At 49.7% G+C, this 12,133-nt stretch overlaps 2 protein-coding genes across 16 annotated transcripts in view; one reads left to right on the top strand and one right to left on the bottom strand.

The window, feature by feature from the left end:
- Window positions 1–12,133, bottom strand: part of MAPK15 (mitogen-activated protein kinase 15) — a 28,747-nt gene that overhangs the window by 5,132 nt on the left and 11,482 nt on the right. For 10 of the 11 annotated variants that reach the window (XM_061438143.1, XM_061438146.1, XM_061438144.1 and 7 more), the window contains exon 1: window positions 502–5,856. The exons of the other annotated variant lie outside the window; for it this stretch is intronic. In XM_061438143.1, the coding sequence (XP_061294127.1) occupies window positions 502–681 (180 nt within the window). In that variant the 5' untranslated portion in view covers window positions 682–5,856. Of the gene's footprint in view, window positions 1–501; window positions 5,857–12,133 lie in introns of those variants that run through there. 11 annotated transcript variants of the gene reach the window in all.
- LOC133260140 (uncharacterized) lies at window positions 5,841–8,343 on the top strand. Of its 5 annotated transcripts, none has more exons than XM_061438299.1 (6): window positions 5,841–6,012; window positions 6,142–6,710; window positions 6,882–7,007; window positions 7,177–7,333; window positions 7,479–7,509; window positions 8,141–8,343. In XM_061438299.1, the coding sequence occupies exons 2-5, from the start codon at window positions 6,464–6,466 to the stop codon at window positions 7,504–7,506; spliced, it is 558 nt and encodes a 185-aa protein (XP_061294283.1). In that variant the 5' UTR covers window positions 5,841–6,012; window positions 6,142–6,463; the 3' UTR covers window positions 7,507–7,509; window positions 8,141–8,343. The 5 variants fall into 5 exon arrangements, with proteins under 5 accessions (XP_061294283.1, XP_061294285.1, XP_061294281.1 ...); XM_061438301.1 differs by lacking the exon at window positions 7,177–7,333 and having other exon boundaries at window positions 6,142–6,255; window positions 6,665–6,710; XM_061438297.1 differs by having other exon boundaries at window positions 7,479–8,343.

Here is a 12,133-nt window from a genome sequence, read left to right on the forward strand (position 1 = left end):
TGTCTCACACTTGCACACACCCTGTGATTCACCGTGACACATGTACTCTCACACAGACACATGTACTCTCACACAGTCCGATCTGCTCTCCCACGCCCACAGTCACAAATGCACTCGGGCTCTCACGGGGCTCTGGCCAGCACTCCATGCCCACCCCGCTCACTGGCTCAGGCCCTTCTTGGGCAGGCGTCTGCCTGCCCTCGGCGCCTGTGTCGCACTATGGGCACTGGGAGAGGCAGCCGGGAGCCTGAGGCGGTGGTGGGGACAGCGGGGGCCGGGGGGCTCTAGGATCAGACCTGAGACCTTGGGGGGCCCAGCTCTCAGCTGCTTCTCAGAGCCAGGGGACAAGTTCCCTGTGAGTAGGGCGCCCTGTTGTCGGAAACGGGGTACACCTGCAGCTCATGGAGGACGCAGGACCCCAGCGCAGGAGTCCCTGCAGCGTGGACGGCCCTACCCACGTCCTGCAGGTCCCGCGGACGCCCGGGCGCCTCTCGAGCTCACCCCCTTCCCGAGCCGCCGCTTGAGCAGGTATCGCTGGGCGACGTGACGGTCCACCTCGGCGGTGCACATGTCGGCAAGCGGGAAGCAGGAAGCCTCCAGACAACCTCGGGGCTCCAACTGTTGAACCCGGTTGCCTTGAGAACCGGCGGAGCGCCGTCTGCCGTCCAAACCCCGCCCCATCCGGGGCCGCCGAGGAGCCCCTCCCCGCAGCCCCGCCTCGGGGCCCGCCGGGCCGAGCCCGAGAAGGTTGCCCTCTGCGCCCCCTCGCCGCACCTGCGCCCAAGGAGCCTTCTGCCCACCCCGGGCCTCTGTACGTGCGGTGCCCACGGCCGGGCCTCCCTCTCTGCCTTCTTCCGGGCTTGCTAAGGCGGTACCAAAGGGTAACGTGTGACTCGCAGCCCTCCTCTCCGGAGGTATTTGGGGGCGGGGGCCGTGGCATCCCCAACGTGTAAAACGCTACAGCCACTTTGGGAAAATATTTGGTCGTTTCTTAAAACGTTTAACTTAAATTTAGCGTGACTCGGGCATCTTCCGGTGGTAGTCACCCAAGAGAAATAAAAACATGCGTCGAGTTACACACCCACGTACATAGCTTTATTTGTAACAGCCCCAAACTGTAAACAACTCGAATGTTGCTTCCAGCATTTGAAACAGGAATAAACAAAAAGTGGTATAACCACACAGTGGAATATTACGCAGAAAAACAGAAAAGGACAGCTGTTGATACACACGACATGGCTGAAGCTCAAAATCATGATGCTGATTAAAGAAGCCAGATCTTCTGGTGCCATCTGTACGAAATTCTAGAGAATGCCAACTACAGATCACCTACAGATCTGGTGCCATCTGTACGAAATTCTAGAGAATGCCAACTACAGATCACCTACAGAAATTCTAGAGAATGCCACCTACAGATAGCCTTGTGGTAGAGTGGAGGGAGAGATGCCTTGCAAGTGGTACAAGAAAACTTTAGGAGGTGATAGAAATGTTCAAGCCTGGTGATGGTTTCAGACATTTAACACATATGTTAAGACAGTTGAAACTGTACACTTCAAATATGCGCAGTTTATTATACTTCAGCTGTATCTCAGTATAAAGTTGGAGGGGGGAGGGGATAAACATGAGAAAAAGAAACAAACAAGAGATGAGAGACTTTTATTCTGGTCGTGAGGGAGTGACTGGACTGTCCATGCTCTTCACTGATGAAGAGTTAGGACAACCAGCACCGCAGGACTGTGCTCTCAGCAAAACACACCAGATGAGGGCCTCTTAGTTCTCTTGCTGAGCACCACATCAGGGCAAAGATGGAGAAATTTCCAAGAGTCCAAGCACAGAACAAGAGGGGTGGGGGGTGGGGGGGTAAGCTGAACAGTCCAGATTTCATATAGGCAGAGGACACCTTTAATGCTGAGCAGCCAGGGTGGACATCAGAACATTCAGGAGAAACCCCAGGCGGGTCATGGCCTCAGTGAAGCGACTGAACTAGCTCTCGACTAAAGGCTGTTCCGCACCCATCATGACTGTGGAGAGCAAGCCTCAAAGGGAACAAGATGACACAGGCTGTTTAGTTTAACAGGCTGCCAAGGATGTCAATACTCTTTAAAGGGAAACAGGAACAAAACAATACTCAGTAGCATAAAATTCACAATATCCAGCACCCAATAAATAGTTATTAGACTTACCCAATTAAAATTATGGACAAGGGCTTCCCTGGTGGCTTGGTGGTAAAGAATCTCCCTGCAAACGCAGGAGACATGGGTTTGATCCCTGGTCTGGGAAGATCCCACATGCCTTGGAGCAACCAAGTCTGAGTGCTACAACTAGTGAGCCTGAGCTCAGGGAGCCCAGGAACCGCAAGTGCTGAAGTGCTCCACAGCAGAAGAAGCCACTGCAGTGAGAAGCCAGTACTGCAGCTAGAGAGTAGCCCCTGCTGTCTGCAACTGGAGAAAGCCCTCATGCAGCAATGAAGACCCAGCACAGTCAAAGACAGGTAAATAAAATTTAAACCAAACCAAACCAGAAAACTATGGACAAAGACTTGAATAGACCCATCTTCAAAGAAAACGTACCAATGGCCAGCAGCATAGGAAAAGACACTTGACGTCATTAAGTATCAGGGAAACGCAGTCATGACACGTGGGGTCACGCTTGCCCACTAGGATGACTGCAAAATGAAACAAAAGAAGTCTTGCCAAGGATGGAGAAAAATCAGAACTCTCATAAGGTGCTGGTGGGATGTAAAACAGTGCGGTTACTGTGGAAAACTGTTTGGCAATTCCTCAATAAGTTAAAGATAGAATTCCCATATGATCCAGCAGTTCCACTTCTGGGTATAAGTGTGTGCGTGCATGCTCAGTTGCTCAGTCGCTCAGTCGTGTCCAATTCCTAGCTTGCCAGGCTCCTCTATCCGTGGAATTTTCCAGGCAAGAACACCAGAGTGGGTTGCCATTTCCTACTGCAGGGGCTCTTCCTGACCCAGGGATTGAACCAACATCTCTTGCATCTCCTGCATTGGCAGGCAGATTCTTCACCATTGCACCCCCTGAGAAACCTCTGAGTATATATCCAAGATAAATGAAGACAGATATTCAAACAAATACTTGTACATGAGTTTTTGCAACAGCCTAGTCACAAAAACCAAAAGGTAGAAACAACCCAAATATCTGTCAACTGATGAATGGTTAAAGAAAAGTATATCTATACAGACAATGGAATATAATTCATCCATAAAAAGGATTTAAGTAATGATATATGCTACAATGTGGAAACACAGTGCTAAGTGAAATAAGTCAGATACAAAAGGTCACATATTTAATGATTTTCACTTGAAGGAAATACTCAGAATATGTAACTCGATAAACACAGAAGGGCTTCCCTGATGGCTCAGTTGGTAAAGAACCTGCCTGTAATGCAGGAGATCTGGGTTCGATCCCTGGGTTGGGAAGATCCCCTGGAAAAAGGAATGGCAACCCACTCCAGTATTCTTACTTGGAGAATTCCATGGACAGAAGAGTCTGTCAGGCTACAGTCCATGGGGTCAGAAAAGAGTTGGACATGACTGAGTATGGATGCACTTTTAAAAAGCTATTCATGCTCCTGGATATATAGAAAATATGAATAAGTAGAAAAAAAATGATCAGTGAATTCAAAGACACAGCTACCCAAACTGAAACCACAGAGGGGAAAAAAAAGAGTAATGACTTGTGGGATAGTGTCAACCAAAAGGGGCGTGCAATACGTATGTTTGAGAAAGTAATGGCTGAAATTTTTGCAAATTTAAAGAAAAAATGATATATTCACAGATTCAGGAAATTAAATGAAACCCAACTAGGAAAAACACAAAGAAGTCATAACTAAATTGCTGAAAAGCAGTGATAAAGAAACAATTTTTAAAATAACCAAAGAAATTTACGTGCAGAGGAACAAAAAAATAAGCATGACTTCAGAGTTTTTATCAGAAAAAAAATTCAAGCCAGAAGAAAAAGGAATGACGTCATTAATGTACTCAAAGGGGAAAAAAGCCAATCTAGAGTTCTTGAACCAATCCCTAAAAGTCCAGCATATAGAAAGCATGGGTTTCCCTGGAGGCTCAAATGGTAAAGAATATGCCTGCAGTGCAGGAGACTCAGGTTCGATTCCTGGGTCAGGAAGATCCCCTGGAGAAGAAAATGGCAACCCACTCCAGTATCCTTGCCTGGAGAATCCCATGGGCAGAGAAGAGCCTGGCAGGCTACAGTCTCTTGGGTCAGAGAGTCAGACACTACTGATTGAATAACACACAGAAAGCATATACAATAGTTTTTGAATGAGAAGCTGGCTATGGTTAAAGCAGAACTCAGTGCTAAAAAATTAGAAGAGTAAGGACAGGGCTGCCACACAGACATGGTAACTCTTCAGGCTGGAAATGAACTGAATCTGGTGAGAAACATGGTCTCAGGAAACCACAGGGGCCTTTAGTGGAAAAGCCCCCTGCCAATGGAAATGGATGACATAAATCATTAAATGACTTGGGCACTGATGGGAAATGTATGCAATTAAATGTTCTATTATATTTAAAATGGTTTCATATTATTGACATCTTATAATCAAGAAAACTGATACAGACCATAGAAAATAAAGATGCAATTCAAGAACTAAAAGAGGAATTACTAGTATCAGGAATGAAAGACTATACTCCTACCAAACCCTTCAAGCATTGACCAGAAAATAAGGGTTTATTGTCAACAACCTCCCACCAAGATACTTGATAACTTAGATGAAATTAAAAATTCACTGAATGAGTGGGAATATTCCCCAGATATAACCAGTAATAAACAAAGCGAAAAGCTCTATGCCTACAAGGACAGAGAAGAGAAGGAAAAGAAGGACTGACAACCACTTGGATAGGCTGAAAGGGATGAGAGCTGGATTCACTGCGGAGGGTCTGAGGTGGGGAGCGGGGCCGTGAGCCGGGCAGGAGGCACAGCCAGGCGCTCCCCAGCGATGGGCAGCAGGAGCAGCAAGTGGATGCAGGAGCCTAGTGAACTCACCAACAAGGCAGGACCAGGGGTGGGGCGTGGAGCAGCCCCACACAGCTGCGGAGGGCAGTGGGCACCGCTGGCCCATGGCCGGCAGCCCAGCCCCTCTTCTCCCTGCCTCCTCCTCGGAACCCGCACCAAAGGCAGTCTCAGCCCTGCCATTCTCCCAGCAAGAACACGGCCATTAAGCAGAAGCAGCCCCAAATCAGTGAATTTCAGCAAAAAAGAATTCTGCAGCATGAACTTCATTACATTCACTTAATTATTAAATCAGTTTTTCAGTGGTCATTTGACTCATCCACTTGCTCTTTTTAAATCTGCTATTACGTGTTTTCTCTTGGGGCAGTTATTTCCACCCAGTCCATTTTCCCCTTGTTTAAATATCCTTGCAGATATAAATTTTGTCAACAAGTTTTTATTTTCTCATCAAGTGTCAGTTGACAGTTTTATTGCATGCAATTGTAGCTTCAGGTTTGTTCTGAGTGCATTATTGATTTAGGGTATTTATTATGCATTCAAGAAAAAGTGGACCGTGCATTGAACTTTTAACTGACCCATGGGGAAATCACGTGCAGTTTGGAGGGCCTCATCCAGGAAACCCACACTTGGGGGGAGTGAGCACATGGCAGGTCAAACCCCCAGGTTGAGATGATTTGGCCTGAAGTTCCTGCTTCATGGTCACCAGCCTCCCTAACACCCTGGAGACCAGACTCACGGGAGCCCTTCCCGGCGGCACAGTGTCACAGTCCACGTGGGCCCCACCCTTCCCTGTGAGTCACAGTCCAGGTTCGGGGCCCCACCCTTCCTGCCCCTCAGTGTCCAAGTCTGAGTAGATATCAGCTGCGTCCCCACCTACATTACGGTGGAGCCCACTGCCCATCCTGTCCCCAGAGCAGCTCTGAGCCTGCAGCAAGAGGACCTGCTGTGCTCCCCAGCACCTGGGGCTCCAAACTGGGCTCTCCTCTCCCGCTCCCAGCGAGGGCTATGGACCCACGTACCCCAGGTCACCCCAGGCAGCTGCCTGGGCCTCTCCTAGGAGGGCGCCTTTGGGTTGTAGATGGACTTGTCTCTAGATCATGTGTCCAGACTCAAACAGGGGACGCCCCTCCTGACTGTCTCTCAGGGGTGTCTCTGAACCAGCCTGTGGAGGTGGGTGCTGGCATTGCCATCGGAGCATGCGCAGGGCTCTGGACTCTGGGCATCCTTCTGTTTGTCATTCCCTTCCTCACAAACAGAGGTAGGTGAGCACCCCTGGCGGGGCGCACAGACCAACCTGGATCATACCCCGAGCCCCCTGGCCTGGCCACTCGGGGGACCAAGGACCAAGCCACAGGCCCTGGGCTCCAACGAGGCCTCTTCCCAAAGCTGTGACCCACTGACCCTGAGCAGGCCAGGGCCCTGGGTCACCACAGCAGCATTGCCACAGGGCCCTGACCCACCCTCGCATGCTCCGTATGCACATGTGCGCAGCCAGGGCTCCTGCCGGCTCCCGCCCGTGTGGCTCCTGGGAATTGGGTGACGTGCAGCGTTGTCCCTCACAGCTGTGTGTCCCTCACGGCCTGTATGTCTGGGGAGGGCACTTCCTTCACGGGCGGCCACGGCTGTGGGAGCTGACTCACATCGTGGCCTGGATCTTGTCTTTCCAGCTGAGGCTGACCATGAGCCTGGTGTGGGTCTGGCACCGGTTCCAAGGTACTTGGCTGTCGGGGAAGGCCGCTTGAGGAAGGTGGCCAGTCCAGGGCCAGCTCAGGTTGAGGGTGGGACAGGGCAGGGCGGCAGGCAGCCCCAAACGGGGATCTAGGGAAGATGACAGACTTGGGGGCCTGCCCAGGATGAGAGAACAGCCAGGTCCGGGGTCTCCAGGGCTTGACCTCAGCCAGAGGATGCACTGGATAGACAGGCTCTCCTGGACCTCTCTCATGGTCCTGCCCATCCTCCCCTTCACCATGGTGATCGCCATCAGTGCTGTGCTTCTGATCAAGGGACAAGGTACCAGGGTGGGGCTGGGGCATCCCTCCTGCCAGGCCCCCTTTGTCTGACCTCTGCCAGAGAGGCAGTGCACACAGTGGGAAGAGCCCACTAAGGCCCAAGTCACAGACCCAGTGCTTTCAGGAGTCCTCACTCTGTGCCTGTTTTTCCATCTGTGACATGGGAGCAGGAAGTGCTTACCCGCGGGTCAGACACACAGCCCAAGCCCGTTGGTACTCCAGAGAAGGGGCGCTCACCCCAAGTCTCCAGAGCCAGGAGGGAGGGCTCCAAGGCAGAAGGAACAGCAAGCCAGGGCGGGAAGGTGTGCCCTCTGGTGGCCTGGCCAGGTAGGGGCAGGGGCTCAGCGAAAAGAGCCGGATGGGACACTGTGCTGCGGCTCAGGGTCCAGGGCAGGCTCGAGCCCACCGGGAAGGAGGTAGGGGGGTGGCCTTGGGAGAAGTTGAGCAGACTGCCAGTGCCCCTTCCTTCCAGTGTCTTTCCAGCTCAGGGTCCCGGTTAAGAGGTGAGTGACCCCTCCAGACACTCCCCAGCCTGGGTCTTGGCCCCTGGAAGGACAGAGACCCCATGCCATCACGAAGGGAGGGTGGAAGACCCCAAGGGTGGGGAGATGGATCAGGAGTAACACTTGGCTTTGAATCTGGGCCCTTGGAGGTGAGTTCCGTTTCCAGTGGGCGGCGGGGGGACCTGGACACTAGTCACCCCTTTCTCAGCACAATTAGAGAAAGCCCCTGAGGTCTGCAGTGGGGGCGTCTCAGCCCGCCTCCAGGCCCGGCATGCCCCTCTTCCCCGGGAGAGCGGCCGCTCCCGTGAACACCCACAGGCCCCGTGGCCTTCGGCGCGGAGCGAGCCCGAGGAAGCCAAGGAGACGATTCTGACCCTAATTGCCGCGGGTCAGAGTCGGCCGGGCGGCCGGCTCAGCTGCGAGCGCCGAGGTGGACGCTTCCGGCTGGGAGGGGGCGGACCGGGCGGGTGGGGCGGAGCAGGGAGGGAGCCGATCCCGAATTGGGCGGGCTTTGCCCGTGATCGCCGCAGGACCGGGTCAGGGGCTGGAGTCGGGCCATGGGGGCGGGTGGGGGGACTTCCCTGGGGCTCCGCCTTCGAGGCCCTCGGGATTGCGTCATCGGGAATTGCAGCGCCTGGGAGAAGAAGTCTCCAGGAACCCAGAGAACCAGCAAGAGGAAACGCTCGCCACCCCTCTTCGGTAAAGAGGCGTTTATGAGCTGTAACGCGAGGACAAATCGCCGAGAAACCTGCGAGGCCCGGACGACTTTAAAAACCTCTGCTCATCGGGTGCCTCACTTCGAAACAGAAATTAAAAGGCCAAGGTCTTTCTAGACACTCCCGCGCAGATGTGTGCGGGGCAGGAGCCCGGGAGGGGGGACGGTGCGGCGTGGCCTGGGAGGGCAAGGGATCTGAGACCGCGGAGGACCCGCCCAGCCCGGTCTTCAGAGCAGGTGCTCACCTCGCAGTCTGGTTCGGTTCAGTTCAGTTCAGTTCACTTGCTCAGTCGTGTCCGACTTTTGGTGACCCCATGGACTGCAGCACGCCAGGCTTCCTTGTCCATTACCAACTCCCGGAGCTTACTCAAACTCATGTCCATCGAGTTGGTGATGCCATCCAACCATGCATCCTCTGTTATCCCCTTCTCCTGTCTTCAATCTTTCCCAGCATCAGGGTCTTTTCCAATGAGTCAATTCTTCGCATCAGATGGCCAGGGTACTGGAGTTTCAGCTTCAGCATCAGTCCTTCCAATGAATATTCAGGACTGATCTCCTTTAGGATGGACTGATTGGATCTCCTTGCAGTCCAAGGGACTCTCGAGTCTTCTCCAACACCACAGTTTAAATGCATCAATTCTTTGCATTCAGCTTTCTTTATTTATTCAACTTTTTTTTCTTTATTTATTCAACACTCACATCCATACATGACTGAAAAACCATACCCTTGACTATACAGGCCTTTGTCGGCCAAGTGGTGTCTCTGCTTTTTAATATCCTGTCTAGATTGGTCATAGCTTTTCTTCCAAGTAGTAAGCGTCTTTTAATTTCATGGCTGCAGTCATCATCTGCAGTGATTTTGGAGCCCCAAAGATAAAGCCTGTCACTGTTTTAATTGTTTCCCCATTTATTTGCCATGAAGTGATGGGGCTGGATGCCATGATCTTAGTTTTCTGAATGTTGAGTATTAAGCCAGCTTCTTCACTCTCCTCTTTCACCTTCACCAAGAGGTTCTTTAGTTCTTCCTCGCTTTCTGCCATAAGGGTGGTGTTATCTGCATATCTGAGGTTATTGATATTTCTCCCAGCAATCTTGATTCCAGCTTGTGCTTCATGCAGCCCGGAATTTTGCATGATGCACTCTGCATAGAAGTTAAATAAGCCGGGTGACAATATACAGCCCTGACATACTCCTTCCCCTATTTGGAACCAGTCTGTTGTTCCATGTCCAGTTCTAACTGCTGCTTCTTGACCTGCATACAGATTTCTCAGGAGGCAGGTAAGGTGGTCTGGTATTCCCATCTCTTGAAGAATTTTCCACAGTTTGTTGTGATCCACACAGTCAAGGGCTTTGGCTTAGTCAATAAAGCAGAAGTAGATGTTTTTCTGGAACCCTTTTGCTTTTTCAATGATCCAACAGACGTTGGCAATTTGATCTCTGTTTCCTCTGCCTTTTCAAATTCCAGCTTGAACATGTGGAAGGTCTCTTTTCATGTACTGCTGAAGCCTGGCTTGGAGAATTCTGAGCATTACTTTGCTAGCATGTGAGATGACTGCAAGTGTGTGGTAGTTTGAAAATTCTTTGGCAGTGCCTTTCTTTGGGATTGGAATGAAAACTGACCTTTTCCAGTCCTGTGGCCACTGCTGAGTTTTCCAAATTTGCTGGCATATTGAGTGCAGCACTTTCACAGCATCATCTCTGCATATTTGAAATAGCTCAACTGGCATTCCATCACTTCCACTAGCTTTGTTCAGGGCGATGCTTCCTAAGGCCCACTTGACTTTGAATTCCAGGATGTCTGGCTCTAGGTCAGTGATCACATCATCGTGATTATCTGGGTCATGAAGCTCTTTTTTTGTACAGTTCTTCTGTGTATTCTTGCCACCTCTTCTTAATATCTTCTGCTTCTGTTAGGTCCATACCATTTCTGTCCTTTGTTGTTTCCATCTTTGCATGAAATGTTCCCTTGATATCTCTAATTTTCTTGAAGAAATCTCTAGTCTTTCCCATTCTATTGTTTTCCTCTATTTCTTTGCATTGATCACTGAGGAAGGCTTTCTTATCTCTCCATGCTATTCTTTGGAAGTCTGCATTCAGATGGATATATCTTTCCTTTTCTCCTTTGCCTTTCACTTCTCTTCTTTTCTCAGCTATTTATAAATCTTCCTCAGACAACCATTTTGCCTTTATGCATTTCTTTTTCTTGGGGATGGTCTTGATCACTGCCTCCTGTACAATGTCACGAACCTCCATCCATAGTTCTTCAGACACTATCAGATCTAATCCCTTGAATCTATTTGTCACTTCCACTGTATAATTGTAAGGGATTTGATTTAGGTCATACCTGAATGGTCTAGTGGTTTTCCCAACTTTGTTCAATTTAAGTCTGAATTTAGCAATAAGGAGTTCATGATCTGAGCCACAGTCAGCTCCCGTTCTTGTTTTTGCTGACTGTATAGAGCTTCTCCTTCTTTGGCTGCAAAGAATACAAGCAATCTGATTTCAGTATTGACCATCTGGTTATATCCATCTGTAGAGTTGTCTCTTCTGTTGTTGGAAGAGGGTGTTTGCTATGACCAGTGTGTTCTCTTGGCAAAACTGTTAGCCTTTGTCCTGCTTCATTCTGTACTCCAAGGCAAAACTTGCCTGTTACTCCAGGTATCTCTTTAGTTCCTACTTTTGCATTCCAGTCCCCTATGATGAAAAGGACATCTTTTTTGGGTATTAGTTCTAGAAGGGCTTGTAGGTCTTCATAGAACTGTTCAACTTCAGCTTCTTCAGCATTACTGGTTGGGGCATAGACTTGGATTGCTGTGATACTGAATGGTTTGCACACGAACAAAGACCATTCTGTCATTTTTGAGATTGCACCCAAGTACTGCATTTTGGACTCCTTTGTTGACTATGAGGGCTACTTCATTTCTTCTAAGGGATTCCTGTCCACAGTAGTAGATATAATGGTCATCTGAGTTAAATTCACCCATTCCAGTCCATTTTAGTTCACTGATTCCTAAAATGTCAATCTTCACTCTTGCCATCTCCTGTTTGACCACTTCCAATTTACCTTGATTCATGGACCTAACATTCCAGGTTCCTATGTAATATTGCTCTTTACAGCATTGGACTTTACTTCCATCCACAACTGGGCATTGTTTTCTTTTTGGCTCCATCTCTTCTTTCTGGAGTTATTTCTCCACTCTTCTCCAGTAGCATACCTGCCAACCTAGGGAGTTCATCTTTCAGTGTTTTATCATTTTGCCTTTTCATTACTGTTCATGAGGTTCTCAAGGCAAGAATACTGAAGTCGTTTGCCATTCCCTTCTCCAGTGGACCATGTTTTGTCAGAACTCTCCACCATGACCTGTCTGTCTTGGGTGGCCGTACACAGCATGGCTCACAGTTTCATTGAGTTAGACAAGGTTTGGTCCATATGATCAGGAATCTGTTTTGCCATCAGTCAAATGGTGACAGTGGCCCCAGGCAGGCCCCAGGGTGATGCGGTGTAGAGCGTTGTTGGCTGCCTCTGGAGGCAGAGAGACCCTGGTTAGGAATGCCAGGCTTGGAGGAGAAGGGGTACCAAATGGGCCTGGTGAAGCCCCCACTGCACGGTCATGGCTGATTCTTGCCCTGTTCTACTTAGGCTTTCCTCAGTTTTCTGTAAGAAGCCCAGATCATTCAAGGCCAACACTCAGATGCTGTTTTAGGAGTTTATGAGTCAGTATTTATTTAAATTTTTTTAACATGAAGATAATGGAAATTCTGCATTGTTAAAAGTTTGTCACTTTAACTTATAAAATACATTTTTATAAGGAGGACAATGCTTTAAGTGTGTTCCTAATTTTAAGAAGCTCTGCCCCACCTTTGGTGCACGTGTAACTAACTAGAGCAAGTCCAGCCATTGGAGCAAAG

This window comes from Bos javanicus, chromosome 14 (assembly GCF_032452875.1).
Source record: "Bos javanicus breed banteng chromosome 14, ARS-OSU_banteng_1.0, whole genome shotgun sequence".
NCBI lineage: Eukaryota > Metazoa > Chordata > Mammalia > Artiodactyla > Bovidae > Bos > Bos javanicus.